Source organism: Hypanus sabinus, unplaced genomic scaffold (assembly GCF_030144855.1).
Source record: "Hypanus sabinus isolate sHypSab1 unplaced genomic scaffold, sHypSab1.hap1 scaffold_1723, whole genome shotgun sequence".
Lineage (NCBI taxonomy): Eukaryota > Metazoa > Chordata > Chondrichthyes > Myliobatiformes > Dasyatidae > Hypanus > Hypanus sabinus.
The window spans coordinates 32,735-58,425 of record NW_026779808.1 but is presented as its reverse complement, the minus strand read 5'-3'; the positions used below and the strand labels follow the sequence as shown (position 1 = coordinate 58,425).

The following is a 25,691-nucleotide window of genomic DNA, read 5'->3' as shown; positions in this document are numbered from 1 at the left end:
AAACCCGAGGCGCAGCTCCCGGTCTCCGGCCCACTCGGTCCCGGTCCAAACAGCGTCCCGCCCACTGACACCCCTCAGCCAATGGGAGCATCCCTCTCCCAGCGGCGATCGCTGATTGGCTGTGTGTGTCAGAACGGGCTGCTATTGGGAGCTGGAGATGTCAGTCACAGTTTGTTCCCAGAATTAAAGGAAAATCCCCGAAACTCAAATTTCAAAAATAAATTTTATTATCAGAGTCCAGATAAGTCACCACATTCAACCCCGAGAAGCATTTTCCTGCGGACATACTTAGAAAAAGTATAGAATAGTAACCATAACAGAAGCAGGCAGTGAAAGATCAGCCAGAGTGCTTAAGGTAACAAACTGTGCAAAAACAGAGAAACACCGATAAATAACAACAGCATGAAATAACCGCAGCGGCTGCTGGTGGATCTCCGGAGCTCTCACCGCTCCCCTGTGCAATCCGACAGGCGGAAGGCCAAGGGAGAACAAGGCGCAAAGGTAAACTCGTGATTTAGGAAATAAGAAACAGGAGCAGGGGTTGCCTTTCGGCCCGTTGCGCCAGTTCGGCCTTTCACTCCGATAATGGCTGAACTTTGACCTCAGGGACACTTTCTTGCAATGTTCCCATCTTCGCTCCGCCCTTCAATATTCCTTGTGAATTTAGAAACCTTGTGGGGAAAAAATCCAAAGATTCGCTGCACTCCTCATCTGCGACCTGTCAGACGACATCGGATTCTGAGTCTGTGACCTTATTCAACACCCAGTGAAGAAAAACGCCATTCCTGCCCCACCCTGTCAATACCCTGTCAGACTGTGTCTGTCTCAGTCAGACCACCTCTTATTTCTCCAATTTTGAGACAGGCCCAGTCAATGTAATCTCTCTGAGGACACTACCGCACCCCCCAAATCAATCTCTGAAACTTCTCCTCATTCCCTTCATCCCACAGGCTGACTCCAGGAGGGAGACCAGACCTGTGTACAGTGTTCCATGTACGCTCTCACCAGGACCCCATATACCTTCAGAGGAGATCTTTATTCTTCTATTCAAACCTTCCTTCCCATTCAATGCTCTTCATTTAATATCGAAATGAAACAGTGAACAGACACAACACAGCCTCAGCCATGAATTTAAAGGGCAGGTTTGCAACAGTTTGAGCTTCATACCGGGGGCTACGGAGCAAGTAGTGTGTCACAAAGGGAGGAATGTGAGAGTGATGTATGTCTGAGCCCAGCTGTGTGTGTTTGTGTGTGACAGAAGGCTCACTGATCCTCGGGCTGTTCCCAGGATGCTCTGGAAATAGACAGCGATTGCTGCTGGAAGATCATCAACTCGGGGAAAGACGCCCGAAACTTGTTGGCCTGCCATCACATCGAGATGTCTGGAGAGCAGCGGTTCCCAACCTGAGATCCACGGTTACTGGTATTGGTCCTTGGCATTAAAAAAAGTTTGCGAAGACCAGTCGTACAGGAATGCTGCCTACTGACACATTCCAGACGTCAGGGACACCATTGGAACTACAGGGGTCCTCTACACTGGACAGGGAGAGGCCGGGTTGGCTGAGGAAGCCTCACAGTTATGGTAGTAGTGAACCACCCCAGGGGGCACATGGCTTCTCCTTTCATCTCAGCACTTCAATCGTCTTCCAGGGGAATGTCCTTCCGACCGCATGGATGAGGCCTTTGGAGATTCAGCTGACGTTTTTGTCGCACTGGAATTTTACAAGATGGGGTTGCCAGCCATACGGCCAACCGTCCTCCGCTCGTAGCCGGGCTTAGACAGTCCATGGATGCGTTTTCGTATCTGTTGTCTCTTTAATGTGTGTTTGATCCCACACTCAACATAGAAAAGGCCAGAATTTCCACTGAACACATCCAGCAAAACCACGTTGATTCCCTGAGCAAACACGAGGAAATCTGCAGATGCTGAAATTCAAGCAACACACACAAAATCCTGGTGGAACACAGCAGGCCAGGCAGCATCTATAGGAAGAAGAACTGTCGACGTTTCGGGCCGAGACATTTCGTCAAGACTAACCGAAAGGAAAGATATTAAGAGATTTGAAAGTAGGAGGGGGAGGCGGAAATGCGAAATGATAGGAGAAGACCGGAGGGGGTGGGATGAAGCTAAGAGCTGGAAAGGTGATTGGCCACAGGGATACAGAGCTGGGGAAGGGAAAGGATCATGGGACGGGAGGCCTAGGCAGAACGAAAGGGGAAGGGAGCACCTGAAAGAGATGGAAAACAGGCAGTGATGGGGAGAGGGAGAGAGAAAAAAAAAGACGAACAACTAAATATGTCAGGGATGGGGTAAGAAGGGGAGAAGGGGCATTAACAGAAATGAGAGAAGTCAATGTTCATGCCATCAGGTTGGAGGCTACCCATGTGTTGTTCCTCCAACCTGAATGCGGCTTCATCTTGACAGTAGAGGAGTCCATGGATAGACATATCAGAATGGGAATGGGACGTGGAATTAAAATGTGTGGCCACTGGGAGATCTGCTTTCTCTGGTGGGCAGAGCGTAGGTGTTCAGCGAAACGGTCTCCCAGTCTGCGTCGGGTCTCACCAATATATAAAAGGCCACACCGGGAAGACCGGACACAGTATACCATACCAGCTGTCCTGACGAAGGGTCTCGGCCCGAAACGTCGACAGTGCTTCTCCCTACAGATGCTGCCTGGCCTGCTGTGTTCCACCAGCGTTATGTGTGTGTTGTGTGATTCCCCGAGTCTGCAGCGCGCGTAGTGGACAGTCCCGGTACTGCAGGGGATCAGCAGCTCCCGGAACGCGGAAGCATTCTGAATCAGGAAGTGCCGGAGTTAACATGGCTTCGAAAGGAGAGACCGAGAGTTTGAGCGAGGAGGTAATTTGTCCCGTCTGCCTGGATTTCTTCACCGATCCGATTATACTGGAGTGTGGACACAACTTCTGTCGCTCTTGTATCACACAGTATTGGGAAAGGGAGGAGAGAAACTCCTGCCCGGAATGTAGAGAGGAGTTTGCTGACCGCACCCTCAGGGTGAATCGGGCCTTAGCAAATCTGACACACAAAGTTCGGAATCTAAGCCTGAATCTGAAAGGGAAGGAAAGTAAACGTCACTGCGAGGAACATGAGGAAGAACTGAAGCTGTTTTGTGAAACGGACAAGACACTGATCTGTGTGATCTGTGCAGCTGCGCAGGAACACAGAGAGCATCGATTTGTGCTGATTAAAGAAGCTGTTAAAAACTATAAGGTAAAAACTCACGTTAATTTAACACTTAACACATTTCCTTTGTCCTTTGCAACACCTGACTCCTAACCTCCTCCCTCGTCGCCATTCAGGGCCGCAAACAGCCCAGTTCCTCCCGTTTCTTCCATGGTCGATTGTCCTCTCGTATTAGATTCCTTCTTCTCCAGCTCTTTATCTCTTCCACCTGTCCCCTCTCAGCTTCTCACTTCATCACCCTCCCCCACGTTCCCCCTCACGTTGTCTCACCCGTCACCTGTCAGCGGATTCTCATCCCAACCTTTTTATTCTGGCTTCTGTCCCATTCCTTCCCAGTCCCAAAGAAGGGTCTCATCCCGGAACATCGACTGTTTATTTCCCCTGAATAGATGCTGCCAGACTCACTGAGTTCCTCCGGCATTTTGTGTGATAATCGGGTTTGATCACCTGTTTCTTTTGATGCATCTTTGTTTCTATTTCCTTCACTCTCTGACTTCCAGGATCAGCTAAAATCTTCCTTAGACTCTCTCACAAAAAAGAAATCAGACTTCCAGGAAAAGGAGCAGCAACAGAAAGAGAAGATTTCCGGAGTTCGGGTGAGGCTTCCTGAGCGGAATTTCTGATATTATTGTCGAGTTTTGATCCATTTAATGCAGAATAGCCGAGTATCGCAGCTCCAGTGACCTGGGTTCGATCCTGACCTCTGCTGCTGTCTGTGTGGAGTTTGCATGCTCTCCCTGTGACCACGAGAGACTCCGACACATCCCAAGGACATGCTGGATGAATGGCTAATTACCGTTAACCCTGAAAAGGTGGGGAAGGTGTGTGTGAATCAGATGGGAGTTTATGGTTCAATATGTGAGAGTAGGTTTCAGGAAAACGTGAGGGAATGGTGTTGACGGGAATGCACTCAGAAGTAGCATGGACTCCAATAGACCGAACTCAACGACAAAAGGAAACAGAGCACAGCAATGCAGTATATTAATCTTCACCTTTCATTCAACAGGAACAGTCACACAGCCTTCAGTCCCACGTCACATCCCAGTTTGCTGAACTGCGCCAGATTATCACTGAGAAAGAGCAGAGCTTACTCAGGGATCTCAGGGAAGAAGAGAAGAGGATTCTCAACCCAATGGAGAAAAATCTTCTAGCACTTCAAGAGAATATAAGGATTATTCAGGAGGAAATCACTAAGTTAAAGGAACAGATGGATCAGAAAGATGGTGTGATATTTCTCAAGGTGAGGGATTATATTTCAATTTGTTTCTGTCAAAGGGCACTGAATGAACAGTGGTATATTTGAAATAAACACAGCACAGCGGCCAATTCTAACAAATCAATTGCCGCTGCTGGCGACCTCACACAAGTTGTTATACCTGCATGATGCACCCTCCCATCACTCTAATAATGACATTTCAAAATGTCCAAGATACGCTTTCAGTCCTTCATTCGCCAAATACAACCTTGAAGCGATGAAACTTCAAGGTAATTCATTGTAAAGTAAGCTGCAACACAGCGGTCAAGTACAGAATGACATCCGCCCGTCCCCAGCTCAAAACTGCCCAGAACAAAGTACAGATACGTAACTTTTTCCCTTCGCTTTTACCACGTCCCCACTCACATGATGAGTTACCATAATAAACACGTAACACAGAATACAATGCAGACAGAAAACAGATGCATTGCTCCTACACACAGCATTTACAAATGGCAGTAAACTGTTTCTCACCAGACAACTGATGCAACGATTCAGGGTTGTTGTTGTCCCATAATAATAAGATTATTAAGGGATTGGACACGCTGGAGGCAGGAAGCATGTTCCTGCTGATGGGTGAGTCCAGAACTAGAGGCCACAGTTTAATAATAAGGGGTAGCCCATTTAGAACAGTGATGCAGAAAAACTTTTTCACCCAGAGAGTGGTGGATATGTGGAATGCTCTGCCCCAGAAGGCAGTGGAGGCCAAGTTTCTGGATGCATTCAAGAGAGAGTTAGATAGAGCAGAGCTCTTATAGATCGTGGGGTCAAGGGATTTGGGGAGAGGGCAGGAACGGGGTACTGATTGTGTATGATCATCCATGATCACAGTGAATGGCTGTGCTGGCTAGAAGGGCCGAATGGCCTACTGCTGCACCTATTGTCTATTGTCTATTGTCTATTGTCCTAAAACTGGGCTTCCACAACTTCTGTACACCCCAGGACAAAATGCAAATCTCTCTGAAATTATTTACTCCGATCATAACACAGAGCTGCTGACTGTTTCCTTAATTACCACATTAAATATCCTCTGAAACTCCCATTAACACCCGGTTCCAGTCACAGGCTGTGAGAGTGTCTGATGCAGTTGGTGTGAGGGTCTCTCTGTCAATCAGTGAGAACAAAGAATTTGACCCACACATTAGACTTATCATCCATATCCGGTTTCCATCAGATTATGGAAACTTTCACTGTCTCTTTATTTTTTGGATATATTTCGCATGGGATTATATCCCATTCTCTATCATAAACAGGCCATTAGGTCCATCTTCTATCAGTATCCCTGCTTCACAATCCTCCTGCCACCTACTCACCGCACCCAGCAACAGTGCCCCGAACTCCCTGGTCCCTCACGTGTTTATCCAGCCTCCCCATTACAGTCAGTCTCTGCTGTTCCATTTCATCCACTCCTGTGGCAGCGAGTTTCACATCCTCCTCACTAAATTTCTTGTGGAATTTGTTAAAATCCATCTGGAATTACATCTCCCCACGAGTCTCCCCATAAATAGAGGAACTTCCTCCACCTGCACACAATCACATACATCACTGATCTTAAATTCCTCCATCCTATCAGACTGACTTCATATCCAGATGATAATGCACAGCCTGTCCTGTCTTCCCTGTAAGTTTCTTCCTCTCAGTAATGGTCTGACATTCAGAAACTTTCCCTGTCATTTACCCCATGGTTCTGTATTGTCCGTGTGTCTGAGTGATTGTGGGAGTGGGAATTTTCAACACCTTGTAATGATTTGGATGAAATTCAGGATGTGGACAGTAAGTCCAAGTCTAATCAGATTTGTGTTTTATTTATTTCAGGAGGAAGCTCGTCGGAACAGAAGGTAGGACAGGCTCTTTACTGAAACCCTGAATGGATTTGAAAATAGTTCAGAATAGCAATTTATAACCAGCAGTTTAATATTTACAGGATTAATGACGATGTCCAGGAATTGTCAGTGACAGATGAGACCCTACCGGTTGAAAAATTCGATCACCTCTATTTGTTGAACACAGTGCTTAGAGAAACACTTGATGCTATTAATCGAGGTAAAACTTACAAAGATTCATTTCTCCTTATTTATGAAGCTCAATTTAGTTTCAATTTGAGGCAAAGATTGTCTATAATACTGGGCTGAAGGGGAACTGAAGTTTATTCCACATCAACCCCACTGACTGGGAGGCATCACTGTCACATGGTCAGCTGGAGATGTCAGACCCCTGGACACACCAGCACAGGGTCACAATACAACCAATACACGGGACTGGCGGATGAACCACTGTGTTCCAATCCCAGGCGAATGCACTAACACACCAGTGCATAAGTTTGCATCCAACCAGAGGAACTGGTGTTGTGATGTTGTTGTGGCCATCGCGGAATCATGGTTGTAGTTGGGATCTGAATGTCCAAGGTTACACAATGTATCGGTGGTGTAGGAAGGTCGGGTGAGGGGGTGGTGTGGCTCTGCTGGTAAATCAGTAGCAAGATGTGACATAGGATTGGAAGATGTTGAATCTTGTGGGTTGAGGTAAGGAACTGCAAAAGTAAAAATGACACTGACACCAGTCATACACAGGCCTCCCAACAGTCAGTGGGTTGAGGCCCACAAATTACAACTGGAAATAGAAAAGGCTGATGAAAAGGACAATGTTATGATAATCATGGGAGATTTCAACATGCAGGGCAATTGGGAAAATCAGGTTGGTAAAGGATTTCAAGAGAGTGAGTTTGTTGAATGCAATGTGATGGCTTTCTAGAGCAGTTTGTCGTTGAGCCTACTCGGGGAACAGCTCTACTGGATTGGGTGTTATGTATCGAACCAGAGGTGAGTAGTTAAAAGAAACCTTAGGAGGCAGAGCTCACAACATGACCGAGTCCAACTTGAAATCTGATAAGGAGACAGTAAAGCCTGACATTGTATTATTTCAGAGGAGTAAAAGAAATTACAGTGGTCTGAGAGAGGAGTTGGCCAAAGCAAATTGGAAGGAGATGCTGCCAGGGATGAGAGCAGAGCAGAAATGGTGTCAGTTTCTGGGAAAATGAGGAAGATGTACTCCAAAAATAAATAAATACTCAAATGGCGAAATAGTACAACCATGGCTGACAAGGGAAGAAAAGTTAATGTAAAGGCAAAGGAGAGGGCATACAACTAAACAAAAATTATTCGGAAGGGAGAGGATTGGGAAGCTTTTAAATATCTACAGAGGGGAACTAAAAGGATGATTGGGTGGGAAAAAATAAACAAGAAATTGATTTGAATTGAACTGGCCTGGTTGAAGAAGCTGTCCCGGAGCCTGTTGCTCCCGGCTTTTATGCTGTGGTACCGTATCCCGGATGGTAGCAACTGGTACAGTTTGTGGTTGGAGTGACTCTGGTATCCAATGATCCTTCAGGCCCTTTTTACACACCTATCTTTGGAAAACAAGATAGCAAACAATATCAAATTATTTTTCAAGTATTGTAAAAAAATAAAACAGAGATGAGAGTGGATATAGGACAGCTAGAAAATGAGGCTGGATGCATAATAACAGAGGATAAAGAGATGGCAGATAAGCCAAATATTTTGCACCAGTATTCACCGTGGAAGACACCAGCACTGTGCCCGGTGTTGAAGAGTGTGAGGGAAGAGTAGTGAGTGCAGTTACTGTTACAAGGGAGAAGCTGCTCAAAAAGCTGAAAGCCCTAAAGATACATAAGTCACCCAGACCAGATGAACTGCACCCCAGTGTTCTGAAAGAGGTCGCAGCAGAAATTATGGAGGCATTCCAAATGATCTTTCAAAATCATTGGACCCTGGCATGGTGCCAGAGGACTGGAAAATGGCAAATGTCACTTGACTCTTTAAGTAAGGAGGAAGGCAGCAGAAAGGAAATTATTGACCAGTTTGCCTCACCTCTGTGGTTGGGAAGAAATTGGAGTCAGTTGTTAAGTATGAGGTTATGGAATACTTGGTGACACTGGACAAGATAGGACAAGTCAGCATGGCTTCGTTAGGGAATATCCTGCCTGACAAACCTGCTGGGATTCTTTGAGGAGATTACAAGCAGGATCGATAAAGGGGATGCAGTGGATGTTGTATATTTGGAATCTCGGAAGGCCTTTGACAAAGTGCCACGCATGAAGGTGGTAACCAGGTTAAGAGGCCATGGTATTACGGAAAAGTTACAGGCATGGTTAGAACATTGGCTGATTGGTAGGAAACAGCGAATGGGAGTAAACGGAACCTTTCCTGGTTGGCTGCCAGTGAGTCGTGTTCCACAGGGACACAGGTGTTAGGACACCTTCATTTTATGCTGTATATCAAGAATTAGCTGATGGAATAGACAATAAGATATAGGAGCAGAAATAGGCCATTCGGCCCATTGAGTTTGCTCCAATATTCAGTCATGGGAAGACCCAATTCTTCCGGTTATCCCCACTCCCCTGCTTTCACCCCATACCATTTGATGCCCTGGCTAAATGAGAACCGGTACATCTCTGCCTTAAATATGCCTTGGCCTCCACAGCCACATGTCGCAACAAATTCCACAGATTCTCCGCACACACTGACTAAAGTAATTTCTCTGCATCTGAGTTCTAAAAGGACGTCCTTCAATCCTGAAGTCATACCCTCTTGTCCTAGAGTAGATGGCTTTGTTTCCAGGTTTTGCAGATGATACGAAGATTGGCGGTGGGGCCGGTAGTGTTGAGGAAACAGTTAGTCCTGACAAGGACTTGGATGAGGAGAAAGGGAAAGAAATTGGCAAATTATATACAATGTTGGAAAATACATGGTCCTGCACTTTGGTCATAGAAATAATGTGCAGATTTTCAAATGGGGAGAAAATCAAAAAAATCTGAGACGAAATTGGACTTAGCAGTCATTTTGCAGAACTTCCTAAATGGTAACTTGCAGGTAGAGTCAGTGGTGAGGAAGGCAAATCCAATGTTAGCATTGAATTCAATCGGTTTAAATAGCATTCATTTCAAGAGCAGGGATGTGATGCTGAGGATTTATAAGGCACTGGTGAAGACTCACCTTGTGTATTGTGAACAATTTTGGGCTCCTCGTCTAAGAAAAGATGTGCTGGCATTGCAGAAGGTTCATTTCATAAGGATGATTCCAGGAATGAAAGGGTTATCATACAAGGAACGTTTGATAGCTCTGTGTCTGTACTCGCTGGAATTTAGAAAGATGAGGGGGAATCTCATTGAAACCTTTCAAATGTTGAAAGTCCTAGAAACCTTTCGAATGTTGAAAGTCCTAGACAGAGTAGATGTGGAAAGGATGTTTCCCATGGTGGTGGAGTTTAGGACAAGAGGGCACAGCCTCAAGACAGAGGGGGAATCTATTTAAAACGTGGAGAAATTTGTGCCAGCAGCTGTTGAATTTGTGGAACCTGTTGGGTGTATTTAAGGCAGAGCATGATAGGTTCTAGATTGGACACAGCATCAAAGGTTACGGGGAGAAGACCAGGTAGTGTGGCTGAGGAGGGAAAAAAGGATCAGCAATTATTGAATGGCGGAGCAGACTCGATAGGAAAATGGCCTAATTCTGCTCCTATGTCTTATGGTGATCAGACCACTACATTGAAGCATTGTGAGAATGAGCTCGGACACACCAACAAGCATTGACATGGGTCAAGATTTCATCTCGGGAGAAGCACACACAGCATAACCGGCCTGGCAAAGCTCCCTCACACACATACACAGGAAGGACTGGCAGATTGTAGTCAGAGCCTCAGCAATGTACGTTGTTATTTCCCTCAGTAACCTGGAAACCAATCTCTTCAGAGACAGTCATTTATTCATTTAAACAACTCAATCACGTGTGACACATTGTCAACACACACCAGACATGTGATGACACACTGTAACATAAAAATTCTTCAATGTGCACACTCTCCTTCAATGTGTATACACTCCACACGGATATTTACCACAATCAACACACACACACACACACACACACACACACACACACGATATACTATCAGAGTGTGATACACAACCACAGAAATAGGCACAAATTCCCATTTAGGATTGAAATCTGCCGTCCTTACCCAGTCTGTCTGTTCTGTGTCACTGAGCTGCCCTCTGACGTGACGTCACATCAACACTTCACAGACAGACTCCGGGGTGAGATTCCTCAGGAGGATGATCTGGGAGGGTTTGATGGATGTTGAACTCACGGCCCACTTCATCAATCTGCAAGACTAAGATGTCTTCTTGAGCATGTCCCATTTGTGTGTGTTTGCCCCCCGCCCCCATCCCTCTAACCATTTCCCATCTGTGTATTTATTTTAAAATATGTTATTTTTTACCTGTTTCGACAGCGTCTGAGGGCAAATTCCGTTCACCAACCTCCCTCTCTCTGAGAATGTTACCCGATTTCCCATCTCACTTTCAATCTGAGGCCTCTGGTTCTGTACTCCCATTTCTTGGAAAAAGAACGTTATTTAAGCTCCTTAGAATTATTTACCTTGATAAGGGGTCATACCTGAACATCCTACACTACAGCTGAATAGCCCAAGCTTACTCACTCTTTGCTTTTAACCCAGGCCCCCAGTCCTGGTAACATCCTCCTGAAGCCTCCTGTCCAGTGTAATGACATCCTCCCCATATTCGGGAACCGGAAATGCAGACAATACTCCAAGTGTGGTCTATCATCGACATCAAAGGCCTTGCTGAATTTCATGTGGACAGTGTGGAGTAGGCTGATGAATACAGGACTGAAGGTGTTTTTTAGATTGGGACAAGAAGGGCGGCGTGGGAACTAAATTCTGAAGGAAGACAGTGTAAAAAAAAACTTTGCGTACAAGAACGGCGAGACTGCGCAGGACAGCGCGGAGAGTTTAAAAAGATGACCACCCTATACAGCGGGCAGCGGAGTGGGTGGCAGCAGAGTGTAGGGCTTTGGCTCAACTGGCTCAGGCGGTAACGGGAAGAGGCGAGAGCGAGGCACCGACTCTTTTTCTCCCCTTGGTAAATCGGCCCGTCGGACAGGGGAACAGCAGGGCACATTAGCGAACGGTTTAAAAAGTTCGTGTGTCTGGGGAAGTAAGTGGGTGAGTAGACCTATCTTTCTTTGTTTCATTCCTGTAGAATTAGGTAGCATGTCTGCAGGGTCAGTGCTTTGTTCAGGGTGTCAGATGTGGGAATCCTGGGTGACCTCCAGCCTCCCTGATAGCCACATCTACACCAGGTGAACCGAGATTCAGCTCCTCGGAGACCGTGTTAGGGATCTGGAGCAGCAGCTTGATGACCTACTGCTTATTAGAGAAAACGAAGAGGAGATGGACAGGAGCTACAGGGAGGTAGTCATCCCTAGGCTACAGGGGTCAGAAAACTGGGTGACTGTCAGGAGAGGGAAGGGAAATGCCCGGATAGTGGAGAGCACCACTGTGTCTGCCCCCCTCAGCAACAAGTATATCGTTTTGGATGCTGTTGAGGTGGATGACCTGACAGGGGACGGCCACAATGACCGGGTCTCTGGCACTGAGCCTGGCGCTGTTGTGCAGGAGGGAAGGAGGGAGAAGAGGAATGCGGTAGTCATAGGGGATTCCATAGTCAGGGGAACAGACAGGAGATTCTGTGAGCCTGATAGAGATACCCGCATGGTGTGCTGCCTCCCAGGTGCCAGGGTACGGGATGTCTCGGATCGGGTCCAGAATATCCTGAAGGGAGAGGGCGAGCAGCCAGCTGTCTTGGTACATGTTGGTACCAATGACATAGAGAGGAAAAGGGAGGAGGTCCTGAAGAGAGATTTCCGGGAGTTCGGAATGAAGCTGAGAAGCAGGACCTCCAGGGTAGTAATCTCAGGATTGCTACCTGTGCCACGTGCTAGCGAGGGCAAGAATAGTAGGATCAGGCAGATGAATGCATGGCTGAGAGACTGGTGCAGGAGGCAGGGCTTCAGATTCTTGGATCATTGGTATCTCTTTAGGGGGAAGTATTAACTGTTCAAAAAGGATGGGTTACACCTGAACCCGAAGGGGATCAATATCATAGCAGAAATGTTTAATAGAGCTGTTTGGGAGGGTTTAAACTAATTTGGCAGGGGGGTGGGAAAGAGGTGACATAGGATCGGAAGGTGCAGAATCTTTATGGGTTGAGCTAAGAAATCGCAGGGGTAAAAGGACCCTGATGGCAGTTATCTACCGGCCTCCTAACAGCTGCAGCGATGTGGACTACAGATTACAACAGGAAATAGAAAAGGCTTGCCAGAAGGGCAGTGTTATGATAATTGTGGGGATTTTAACATGCGAGTGGATTGGGAAAATCAGATCGACACTGGATCTCAAGACAGAGAATTTGAAGAATGTCTACGAGATGGCTTTTCAGAACAGCTTGTTGTTGAGCCCACTAGGGGATCAGAGGTACTGGATTGGATATTGTGTAATGACCCAGAGGTGATTAGAGAGATTGAGGTGAAGGAACTGTTAGGTGACAGTGATCTTAACATGATTGACTTCACTGTGAAATTTGAGAAAGAGAAGCAGAAATCTGATGTGTCAGTATTTCAGTGGAGTAAAGGAAATTCCAGTGGCCGAGAGAGGAACTGGCCAAATTTGACTGGAAAGGGACACTAGCGGGAGGACAGCAGAGCAGCAGTGGCTGGAGTTTATGCGAGAAGTGAGGAAGGTGCAAGACAGATACATTCCAAAAAAGAAGTAATTTTCAAATGGAAAAAGATGCAACCATGGCTGACAAGAGAAGTGAAAGCCAAAGTAAAAGCAAAGGAGAGGGCATTCAAGGAAACAAAAAAATAGTGGGAAGACAGGGGATTGGGATGTTTTTAAAAGCTTACAAAAGGAAACTAAGAAGGCCATTAAGAGGGAAAAGATGAACTATGAAAGAAAGCTAGCAAATAATATCAAAGAAGATACCAAAAGCTTTTTCAAGTATATAAAGAATAAAAAAACCGGTGAGAGTGGATATAGGACTGATAGAAAATGATGCTGGAGAAATTGTAACGGGAGATAAGGAGATGGCTGAGGAACTGAACGAGTATTTTCATCAGTCCTCACTGAGGAAGATATCAGCAGTATACCGGCCACTCAAAGGTGTCAGGGAAGAGAAGTGTGCGCAGTCACAATTACGACAGAGAAAGTACTCAGGAAGCTGAATAGTCTCAGGGTAGATAAATCTCCAGGACCAGATGGAATTCACCCTTGTGTTTTGAAGGAAGTAGCTGTGGAGATCGCAGAGGCATTAGCAATGATCTTTCAAAAGTCAATAGATTCTGACATGGTTCCGGAGGAGTGGAAGATTGTAAATGCCACTCTGGTATTTAAGAAAGGGGCAAGGAAGCAAAAAGTAAATTATAGACCTGTTAGCTTGACATCGGTGGGAGTCAATTGTCAAGGATGAGGTTACGGAGTACCTGGACGCATATGACAAGATAGGCCATACTCAGCATGGTTGCCTTAAAGGAAAATCCTGCCTGACAAACCCATTGAAATCTTTTGAGGAGATTACAAGTAGGCTGGACAAGGGAGATGCAGTGGATGTTGTGTATTTGGATTTTCAGAAGGTGATTTTGACAAGGTGCCACAAATGAGGCTGCTAAACAAGATAAGAGCCCATGGAATTACGGGAAAGTTACATATGTGAATTCAGCGTTGGCTGATTGGGAGGAAACAGAGAGTGGGAATAAAGGATCCCATTCTGGTTGTCTGCCAGTTACCAGTGGCGTTCCAGAGGGGTCCGTGTTGGGGCCACTTCTTTTTACGTTGTATATCAACGATTTGGATTATGGAAAAGATGGCTTTGTGGCTAAGTTTGCTGATGATACAAAGGTAGGTGGAAACTCCCCCACCTGAGGAAACAGAGAGTCTGCAGAGAGACTTGGATAGATTTGGAGAATGGTCAAAGAAGTGGCAAATGAAATACAATGTTGAAAAGTGTTGGCAGATTATTATTTAAGTGGAGAGAGAATTCAAAGTTCTGAGATGCAACGGGACTTGAGGGTGCTCGTGCAGGATACCCTTAAGGTTAGTCTCCAGGTTGAGTCGGTGGTGAAGAAGGTTGACATTCATTTCTAGAGGAATAAAATATAAGAGCAGGGATGTGATGTTGAGGCTCTATAAGGCAATGGTAAGATCTCACTTGGAATACTGTGTGCAGTTTTGGGCTCCTTATTTAAGAAAGGATGTTCTGACATTGGAGAGGGTTCAGAGCAGATTCACCAGAATGATTCTGGGAATGAGAGGGTTAACATGTGAGGAACATTTGATCACTCTTGGACTGAACTCCGTGCAGTTTAGAAGAATGAGGAGGAACCTCACGGAAACATGTCGAATTTTAAAAGGCATGGACAGAGTGGATGTGGCAAAGTTGTTTCCCATGGTGGGGGAGTCTAGTACGAGAGAGCATGACTTAAGGATTGAAGGGCGCCCACTCAGAACGGAGATGCAAAGAAAATTTTTTAGCCAGAGGGTGGTGAATCTGTGAATTTGTTGTGGCAGTGGAGGCCAGGTCATTGGGTGTATTTAAGGCAGAGATTGATCAGTATCTGAGTAGCAAGGGCATCAAAGGTCATGGTGAGAAGGTGGGGGAGTGGCACTAAATGGGAGAATGGATCAGCTTGTGATAAAATGGCGGAGCAGATTCGAAGGGCCAAATGGCCGGCTTCTGCTGCTGTGTCTTATGGTCTTATTTGAATGCACCAGTATACGTAATAGGGATCTTGTAGTACAGGTAGAGTTTGACAGGTACAAACTTGGGCAGGTACGACTTTGATCGAAGGAATAAAGGCATAGACAATTCTGTAAACAGGGCGAAATTCAAAAATCAGAGGTGCAAACGGACATGGGTGTCCTTGGGCAGGATTCCCTGAAGGTTAACTTGCAGTTTGTGTCAGTGGTAAGATTGGCAAAATCAATGCTTGCTTTCATTTCGAGAGGATTAGAGTACAAGAGCAAGGATGTAATTCTGAGGTTTTATAAGGCATTGGTCAGACCACACTTGGAGTATTGTGAGCAGTTTTGGGTCCCTTCTATCGGAAATCATGTGCTGGCATTGGAGGGGGTGCAGATGATTCACCAGAATAATTCCATGAATGAAAGAGTTAACATATGAGGAGTGTTAGATGGTTCTGGGCCTGTACTCACCGGAGTTTAGAAGAATAGCTGATTTATCATCCCTCTCAACCCTATTCTCCAGTCTCCTCCCCATAACTTTTGAGACTCTGACCAATCAAGAAGTTTACTTATTAACTCCTGCATTAAAAATCAAACAGGAGAAAATCTGCAGATGCTGGTAATCAAAGCTACACGGGTCCTGGTGAAGGGTCTCGCCAGATCTCTCTGACACCTGTCTGGAGAGAGTTGATGTTGGGAGGATGTGGGTGGGTCGAGAACGGTGAGCACAGCCTCCGACTATAGGGATGTCCATTTAGGACAGAGATGCGGAGGAATTCCTTTATCCACAGGATAGTGAATCTGCCACAGGCAGCGGTGGGGGCCAAATAATTGAGTATATTTAAAGCAGAGTAACACAAACAAATTGTTGGGGGAACAGCAGGCCGGTAAGTTTCTATGGAAACGAGTAAACAGTCTACGGTTCAGACTGAAACACTTCATCAGGACCTGTGTTGCTTAAGGGTTCCTGCAAATTCATCCCCTGTCCTAATGAGGGGCTGCGGGGGATGGGGCTCTGGGAAAGGGGACAAAGTCATCCTGATCTGCCATCTTTGCCCCCTCTAGCTTCTCATTACGTCTACACACACAGATCACCCACAGGGTTTCCACCCCACCCCCTCCTGGTTCAATCTGCCATTCATCTCTCCCCTACCGGTTCCCATCATCACCTCCTTTACTGTTTCAAACCATCACACTGCCCCACTTCGCACTCACAAATGAAAGTGAACATTGTATGACGGGCCTGTTCCTGTGCTGTACTGCTCTATGTTCTCTGTTCCCAGTTTCGGAGAATGAGAGGAGATCTCATGGAAACACAAAATTCTTTCAGGGGTCAACAGGCAGGAGTGAGCGAGGATGTTTCCCCTGTTCAGCGGAAAACCCTTGTGGAGACATCTGCTTTTGTCGAATCAAAGGTTCGTGTCGGCCACCCGACCGCGCCTGAGATCTCCACCACCCCCCGATCCCCGGGTCCCACTGCCCGAGTCTCCCCCCGATCACCGGGGCCGCGCTGTCCGAGTCTCCCCCCGATCCCCGGGGCCGCGCTGTCCGAGTCTCCCTCCGATCCCCGGGGCCGCGCTGTCCGAGTCACCCCCCGATCCCCGGGGCCGCGCTGTCCGAGTCTCCCCCCGATCCCCGGGGCCGCGCTGTCCGAGTCTCCCCCCGATCCCCGGGGCCGCGCTGTCCGAGTCTGCCCCCGATCCCCGGGTCCCCGCTGTCCGAGTCTCCCCCCGATCCCCGGGGCCGCGCAGTCCGAGTCTCCCCCCGATCCCCGGGACCCCGCTGTCCGAGTCTCCCCCCGATACCCGGGGCCCCGCTGTCCGAGTCTCCCCCCGATCCCCGGGGACCGCGCTGTCCGAGTCTCCCCCCGATCCCCGGGGCCGCGCTGTCCGAGTCTCCCCCCCCCCCCGATCCCCGGGGTCGCGCTGTCCGAGTCTCCCCCCGATCCCCGGGACCGCGCTGTCGGAGTCTCCCCCCGATCCCCGGGGCCGCGCTGTCCGAGTCTCCCCCCCGATCCCCGGGGCCGCGCTGTCGGAGTCTCCCCCCGATCCCCGGGGCCGCGCTGTCCGAGTCTCCCCCCCGATCCCCGGGGCCGCGCTGTCCGAGTCTCCCCCCGATCCCCGGGGTCGCGCTGTCCGAGTCTCCCCCCGATCCCCGGGACCGCGCTGTCCGAGTCTCCCCCCGATCCCCGGGGACTCTCTAATTCTCTGCTTCTCCCCCCAGTCTCTGTCACCCTGGATGTGGAAACGGCGAATCCGCGGCTCGAGGTGTCTGGGGATCGGAAGAGTGTGAGAGGGACCGAGACCTGGAGGAATCTCCCTGACACCGGGAAGAGATTCACAGTCTGGGCTTGTGTGCTGGGATCTGAGGGATTCACATCGGGGAGACATTACTGGGAGGTGGAGGTGACGGGGAATCGGTTCTGGTTTCTGGGAGTCGCCGCAGAGTCTGTGGAGAGGAAGGGACGAGTCAGTCTGAGTCCGGAGACCGGATTCTGGTTCATCGGGCGGGATGGTGACGTGTTACATCGGGATTGTGACGTGTCCGGTCGCCCCTCCCCCGAGTCCCGTCTCGCTGCCGGTCCCATCCCCGGGAGGGTGGGAGTTTATCTCAGTTACGAGTCCGGGACAGTTTCATTTTACAACGCGGAGACCAAGTCCCATCTCCACACCTTCACTGGGAATAAATTCACGGGGAAACTTTATCCTTTCTTCGCGACCTGGGGTGGAAACCAGTGGCTGAGAATCTGCTCCGGTTCCGCTCCGGGTCTGTAAACGGGTCGGGTCCCGGGACCGGCGTCAGGAGTAAAGTCCCTGTAAATATAAATGTGCGGAGAGTGCAGCTAAATACGTGGCTCAGGGGATGGTGCAGGAGGGAGGGCTTCATGTTTCTGGTCAATTGGGCTTTGTTCCCGGGAAGGTGGGGCCTGTTCCGACGGGACGGTTTGCCCCTAAACTGGGCGGGGGTGGGGGGGGGAATAACATTCTTGCGGGTAGATTTGCCAGTGCTGCTCCGGGGAATTTAATCTAGATTTGCAGAGGGAGGGGAACCAGAGTGTTAGAGCAGATAGTGAGGTGCAGGAGGATAAGGAACATGAGAGGACTGCATGTAAAAAAGAAATGAAAAAAAAAAGCAGATGATATACATATTTTCAGGTACATCTATTTCAATGCACGGAGTATTGTCGGTAAAACAGATGAGTTTAGGGCTTGGGTTGACACGTGGGATAACGACATTACTGCTATTAGTGAGGGGCAGAACTGGCAGCTTAATGTTCTGGTAAAATTGGAGAACGGCCAATTTTGTGGAAATGAAAAAGGATCTAGGAAGAGTGGATTGGGATAAGTTTTTTTTCTGGCCAGGATGTGTTCAGTAAGTTCACAGGCATAAGAAATTAAATAGAGATTGGGTTGGAAATGTTATAGCAACTTCATTTAATTCAAAATCGAGAGGAGTTGCAATTTCGGTTAATAAATCTTTACCAATTAAAATACAAAATGTAATAATTGATTCTGTGGGGTGATACGAGATTATACATTGTCAAATTTTTTCAGAATTATGGAATTTTATGAACATTTATGCACCAAATGAAAATGATGCAAAATTCATACAAGAAGATTTTTTGAACTTGGCTGACGCAAATGATAAAATATTAATAGGCAGAGATTTTAATTTTTGTTTAGATCCAGTTTTGGAAAGGTCAACTACAGTTGTTACAAAATTAAAAGAAATAAAACTAACTTTATCATTAATGAAAGATTTAAACCTGATTGATATATGGAGGAAAATTAATCCAAGAGAAAGAGATTATTCATTTTATTCAAATAGACATAAAGCTTAGATGGAGATTTAATACAATTTTATTAAAACGTCAAGATTTTTGTGATTTTATGAAAAAACAGATTCAATTTTTTTTGGATACAAATTTACATTCAGTTGAGGGTAAAATTGTATTATAGGAAGCGATGAAAGCATATTTAAGGGGTCAGATTATAAGTTATACATCTAAAATTAAGAAGGAAAATTGGGAAAAGATATAAAGTTAGAAAAAGAATCTCAAAGATATATGACAGAACAAAAACAAAGACAACTTGTTAATAAAAAACTACAATATAATATCGTACATATCGTACAGAAAAAGTAATTATGAGAACTAAACAGAAATATTACGAATTAGGTGAAAGATCACATAAAATTCTTGCTTGGCAGTTGAAAACAGAACAGGCTTTTAAAACAATAAATGCAATTAGAACAAGTGTAAATAAGGTTGCTGATAAACCTTTGGAAATTCATGAAACTTTATTTTTTTTTTATATACTGAACTATATCAATCAGAATCACAAAATAAGATTACTGAGATGGATAAATTTTTATCACAAATAACCCTTCCGAAATTTAATTTGGAAGAACAGAAAGGATTAGATATGCCCTTTACATTAAAAGAGGTTGAAGAAGCTGTAGGATCACTTGAGAGTAACAAATCCCCAGAAGAAGATGGTTTTCCTCCTGAATTTTATAAAAAAAATTAAAGATATATTAATTCCTCCCTCTATGGAATTAATATACCAAGTGGAAAGAATGCATAAACTCCCACAATCTTTTTTAACAGCGATCATAACTGTATTGCCAAAAAAAGAGATCCTCTAAAACCAACATCATATAGGCCTATTTCTTTGTTGAATACAGATTATAAGATAATAGCAAAAATTTTATCTAATAGAATATCTAAATATTTACCAAAATTAATGCATATGGATCAAACAGATTTTATTACAATCAATGGATAATCTAACCTGGTTACTTAGTATAATTCATCTGGCACAAAAAAGAGAGGAAATGAGTGTGGCATTTGCTTTGGATGCAGAAAAAGCATTTGATAGATTGGAATGGGATTTTTTTGTTTAAGGTATTGGAAAAATATGAGCGAGGAAAATCTTTTATACAATGGATTAAAACCTTAAATACTAATCCTCAAGCTGAAGTAGTTACAAATGCTCAGATTTCAACACCATTTTGCTTAACGAGGTCAACTGGACAAGGCTGCCCGTTATCACCTGCTTTATTTGTATTGGCAAAAGAACCATTAGCTGAATTAATTAGAACAGATTCAGATATTGGCGGTTTTAGAGTTAATCAAGAAGAATATAAAATTAATTTATTTGCTGATGATGTTTTGATTTATTTTACAAACCTATTACAATCTTTGCAAAGATTATCTTTTAAATTGGAAGAATACGGGAAAGTATCAGGGTATAAATTAAATTGGAATAAAAGTGAAATTTTACCCCTTACAAAAGGAAATTATAATCAATGTCGATTAGTAACTCAATTTCGATGGTCAATAAATGGGATAAAATATTTAGGTATCAGAGTTGACAATGATGTAAAAAATTTATATAAACAAAATTATTTGCCATGATTAAAAAAAAATAAAAGAGGATCTTGATAAATGGATGATGTTACCAATAACATTAATAGGTAGAGTTAATGCTGTAAAAATGAATATATTCCATAGATTGCAATATATATTCCAAACTTTACCAATACAATTACCGCAGAAGTTTTTTCAAGAACTAAATAAATATGTAAGGAAATTTCTTTGGAAAGGAAAGATGTCAAGAATATCATTGGAAAAATTGAGATGTAAATTTGATTTAGGAGGGTTACAACTTCCAAATTTTAACAATTATGATAAAGCAATTCAACTTAGATTTATTGCATCTTTTTTTGATGAAAAAAAAACCCGGCATGGATTAGAATAAAATTAGATAAGATAGGAGAAAACATACCAGAAGATTTTACATATAAATGGGAATCCAAATTGATACGGGAAAAAAAAAGAATCTCCTATATTAAGACACTTGAATGATTTATGGAATAAGGTAAATATGGACGATAAGATAAAGAAATCTTTATTAGCAAAAATAAACTTTAATTCAAAATAGGCTTATTCCTTTTACAATGGATAATAAACTTTTACATAATTGGTTCCAAAAGGGGATTAAATATATATGTAATTGTATTGATGTCGTTTGAGCAATGAAAAAATAAATATAAAATATCAAACAACACTCTTTTCTCTTATTTTCAATTAAAGGACAATTACGAGAAAAGCTGGGTCAAACAATGTTGATGCCAAAACTTAGTGAAATAGAAATATTAATTCAAAAAGGAAAAATTTAAAAAATTACATCTTGTATGTACAATTTGATTCAAAAACAGACTGAATCTGGAATTCATAAATCAAGACAAAAATGGGAAACTGATTTGAATGTTAAAATTGTTGGAAAAAGTTGGTCAAAATTATGTTCTGATAGTATGATAAATACAATAAATGTTCAAATTAGATTAATACAATATAATTTTTACATCAATTATATATAACACCACAGAAAATAAATAGATTAAATTCAAATATGTCTGACCAATGCTTTCGATGTAATCAAGAAATTGGTACTTTTTTACATTCTACTTGGTCTTGTTTTAAAATTCAACCATTTTCGATATATCTGACTTTTATTGGAACAAAGTACTGGAGTTCAACTCCCAAATAGTCCAATATTATTTTTATTAGGAGATATTGAAGGGACAATACCGAAAATTAAATTGAATATGTATCAGAAAAAAATTATAAATATTGATTGGCAGTAGCTAAAAAAGTTATCGCAATTACTTGGAAATCTGAGTTATATTTAACTATGGATTATTGGAATAATGAAATATATAGTTGTATTCCACTTGAAAAAATTACATATAATCTAAGAAATGAATATGATATATTTTTCAAAATTTGGCTCCCATACCTACAAAAGATAGGATTAAATATATAGGTCCTTTGAAGATAAAATTATAATGTAATTGGGGAAAGTAAGAATAAATATTAAAATTATTTTGAACTCCATGGAGGATATGGGTATCCTCCAATATCGAGGCAATCTTTTTCTTCTTTATTTCTTTCTTTAGATAAGGGTTAAGGTGGGGATGGGGAGGAGGACTAATATTATTTTTCTTTTTCTTACTAATTTTTCATTACATTTATTCTTTGTAATTTTCTAAAAATTTAATAAATAAATAAAAAGAGCATCTCAGTAATCCAACAGCCCACTCACCTTTGCTACCCTTTATGTTATTTCCTTACGTTTAACACAATTATTACGTGCCTTTTCCAGCTCAAACTGTGAATTGATTTAAAGTCAGTCCCATAATTTAATAGCTTTTATTTGAAAACTATCTACCCTCGCAAAGATTGTACTGAAGACTGCATTTGATTTTTCTTCAGCCTTGTACGCTTCACATTGAAATAGTATGTGTTTCGACGGTTTCATAATGACAAAATGTACACGACACAGAATGAAGTTTTCCAATTAGTTTCAAGGCATAATTAAGCATAGTGTGGATATTTCTGTCATGTGAATATCATTCCTTCCCTTATTTTAAGCCCTTCTTCTATAAACCCAACAGGTTTATGTATTCTGGAAAGGTGTCTGTCTTTACGTCCATTATCCTACGTCTTGCCATAAGCCCCTAATTCTTAACACTACCAACCCTTTAGCTTCTAATTTGCTAAGTGGAAGGTCTATATCCACAGCTTAACATTTAACAGCTTTTGGTGCTAAACAGTCAACATCATCATTTCCCTCAACAGTGTGATATGCAGGCCCCATAATGTGCAGACATATAAATCAAACTTTATATATGAAATACCGTTTGTCAAGTTTCCAACAGTCAATCTGACCTACTGCCAGAATGACCTGTTTAAGACTCATCAAAACTGAAATGTATTCTGAGCAAATTATAAGGACCAATTTCCTCCATCCACTGTAAGCCTAAACTGTTGGCAAAGAATTCTGCTTTCTATGCTGATAAATGGCTATAAGTCATTTCTTTATCATTACCTGCTATTCAGGCACACAAAAACAGCCACACCAACATCCCCAATTAAATTATCTTTTGATTCATCTGTAAAAATGGTTACTGTATGATAATAACTTTCATTAATATACTGATGACCAACAGACTCTCAGGCAGAACCGAATCCGATCGTGTAAAAAGTAAAATCACCTGAAGTCAATGGAAAAAACAATGTGGGGTTACAGAGAACGCTACAGTGGGACATACTGTGTCATCAAATACACCCATATTCGCAGCATGGTAAGAACCCAGCCACCCAAAACAAAAAACACTCTTCTAGTGATGTTCCCAACCGTCCTCTAGCACAACTTTAACAGGATGATCATTTCCTTGACCCGCAAATTAATCCAGTATGTTGACATCAACTTGAACCTCTGTTACTTTGAGGGCAATTGTCCCATTGCAATCAGTAAAGCCAAAGCAGGAGACAACATTACCGCACCAGAACACAATTAAAAGTCTGTAATTGTATCACATACAAACACTTTTAATTTGAAGATGAAGGTGATCCACAAGCCACACAGACATAATCATGAACAGATCAAATTAAACAAATATAATTGGTCAACAAAGATTTTCATGTTGCACCCAAGAATACCCACATAGATGTCTGAGGAGATTTAAAGCTCCTTTATATTTATCAATTATTTTACTGACAGGTGCTTCCCCATCAGCTTATTATTCATCCACATACTGAGAAATCTTACCACTGACACTTCCTCGAGACATTAATCCCATAAGTTAAAATCAAGTGCAAGTCTATTAATGCTGTTTGTAAACCACGTAATGTGTTTTAACGACTGAAAGCTTACAATCCTCATCAATCTGCCCACTGTTTGATCTATTAATTGTAAATTGCAGTTAATACCTCAAATCCATAAAGCTAAGTCATCTGTATATTGTGATTTACCCAGGGAATCCCATTTTCCCATCTCACAGAAAATATCATTAATCATAATATTAAATAATGAAGGGCTACAAATACTGCCTTGTGGGATTCCATTCTCTATCTCATAGACACAAACATGCCGACCGTTACTTGGACAGTCCATACAAAAAAAAACTCAGAAAAAAATACAATGACCCCCTTACTCCTAATTTAATCAAAAGTCCTTTCTACCATATCATTTCCCTTTTCAGTCTCAATACTGCTATTACAACATCTTTATTTAATTGTGCTTTCCGAATATCATCTTCCAAACCTAAAACTGAATCTAATGTCATTTCACACTTCCAAAATCCACTCTAATAAAACACTTTATCACCACTCTTTCCAAAATATAACTCAAGCGCTTGATTACCATACATTCCATAAGTTTACATAAATGAGACTTTCACGATATAGGCCCTTAACTAGAAGGATCAAATGGGGATCTACCAGGTTTTCAGGCACTACTATTTCCATTTTCCATGAGGAAAGTGGATGCACAATTCAAATATTTAATATTTTACAAATGCAAATTATATACAATTACAATTTCAAATATCACTCTTTCCTGGAGACACCTGACCTGCATTATTAATAGACTTCTTAAATTCATACAAAGAAATCTCTCCATCTGTGATACTATCATTGCTGCAGCAGACTTCCAACACATCAGGGTATTCACTGAAAAAACATATCCCTATATTGTTTAATTTCTTCACTTAAATTATCCTGATTATGAATCTCATCAAATGACCCAGCCAGTAACCCAACCTTCCCTGTTTCAGTAACAATCATTTTGCCCTCAATAATCAACACTGGAATATTATGATCCCCACAAATCCCCCCATTTTCTAAATCATATCCCAAACAATTCCAAGTTTGATATCCCTTCCAATATTATCTCCATATAACCTCCAGTAAATCACCTCCTTCCTCACCACGGCCTTTGCCCTTTTATTGTTAATAATGTAACTCGGAGACTGATGCACCATCACATAAAAACTCACATTTCTCCCAATTTGCTTCCTGTCCCGTTATAAATCCAAATCCAAACTCATAAAGACAGGAAGGCTGACTGACGTTCACATAAACTAATCACCCTCCGAGTTCCCATTTGAGCGACAGGCACTGCAGCCAGTGACAGCAGGCGTCAGTGTTAGGTCTGAGCTGCGATAGGCTGGAGGAAATCGGCCCATGACCAGCCCCTCCTCTTCCGCTTCATCGCCATGGCGGAGATCAGCGAGTCGCTTCTGTCGGTGTCGCCGGACTCGGCGCCCACAAGGACGGGTGTGATTCCCCTTCGCGCCTCGGTGGGTCTGTTTCGGTGGCGTCTGTGGTGGCTGACAAAACATGCTTCGACAGGGAGCGAGCGAGGTCAAATGACTACAACTCCCAGAAGGCCCCACTGATGACGTTGTGGTGTTTAGGGGTAAGGTATAAAAGCAAAATGGAGGAAAATGTAATGCATTACGTTTTCTGGACTGTGTCGTGCCTTCAATAAACAATTAAACTAAAAGAGAGATTCCAGCGAGAAATAGATAGAACATAGAACAATACCGCACAGTACAGGCCCTTCGGCCCACAATGTTGTGCCGACCCTTAAACTCTGCCTCCCAATCTTAACTTCCTCCATATATCTGTCTAGTTGGCACTTAAACTTCACCGGTGTATCTGCCTCCACCAGTGACTCGGGCAGTGCATTCCACGCACCAACCACTCTCTGAGTATAAAATCTTCCCCCTTGAACTTCCCTCCCCTTACCTTAAAGCCAT

General features: G+C 43.6%; 1 protein-coding gene across 1 annotated transcript; it reads left to right on the top strand.

The window, feature by feature from the left end:
• The first annotated feature begins 1,091 nt into the window (after positions 1-1,091).
• On the top strand, positions 1,092-22,172 carry LOC132387309 (E3 ubiquitin-protein ligase TRIM39-like). The gene is made up of 7 exons (XM_059959668.1): positions 1,092-3,235; positions 3,709-3,804; positions 4,215-4,448; positions 6,279-6,301; positions 6,388-6,506; positions 16,364-16,495; positions 17,304-22,172. The coding sequence occupies exons 1-7, from the start codon at positions 2,825-2,827 to the stop codon at positions 17,852-17,854; spliced, it is 1,566 nt and encodes a 521-aa protein (XP_059815651.1). The 5' UTR covers positions 1,092-2,824; the 3' UTR covers positions 17,855-22,172.
• Positions 22,173-25,691: the final 3,519 nt, after the last annotated feature.

Bases quoted from the DNA above. Each gene is read 5' to 3' on its own strand.
- LOC132387309 (XM_059959668.1), top strand. From the start codon at position 2,825: ATGGCTTCGAAAGGAGAGACCGAGAGTTTGAGCGAGGAGGTAATTTGT. The intron at 3,805-4,214 runs GTGAGGCTTCCT...TTCATTCAACAG, and splicing joins AGAAGATTTCCGGAGTTCGG to GAACAGTCACACAGCCTTCA. The intron at 16,496-17,303 runs GTTCGTGTCGGC...TTCTCCCCCCAG, and splicing joins CTGCTTTTGTCGAATCAAAG to TCTCTGTCACCCTGGATGTG.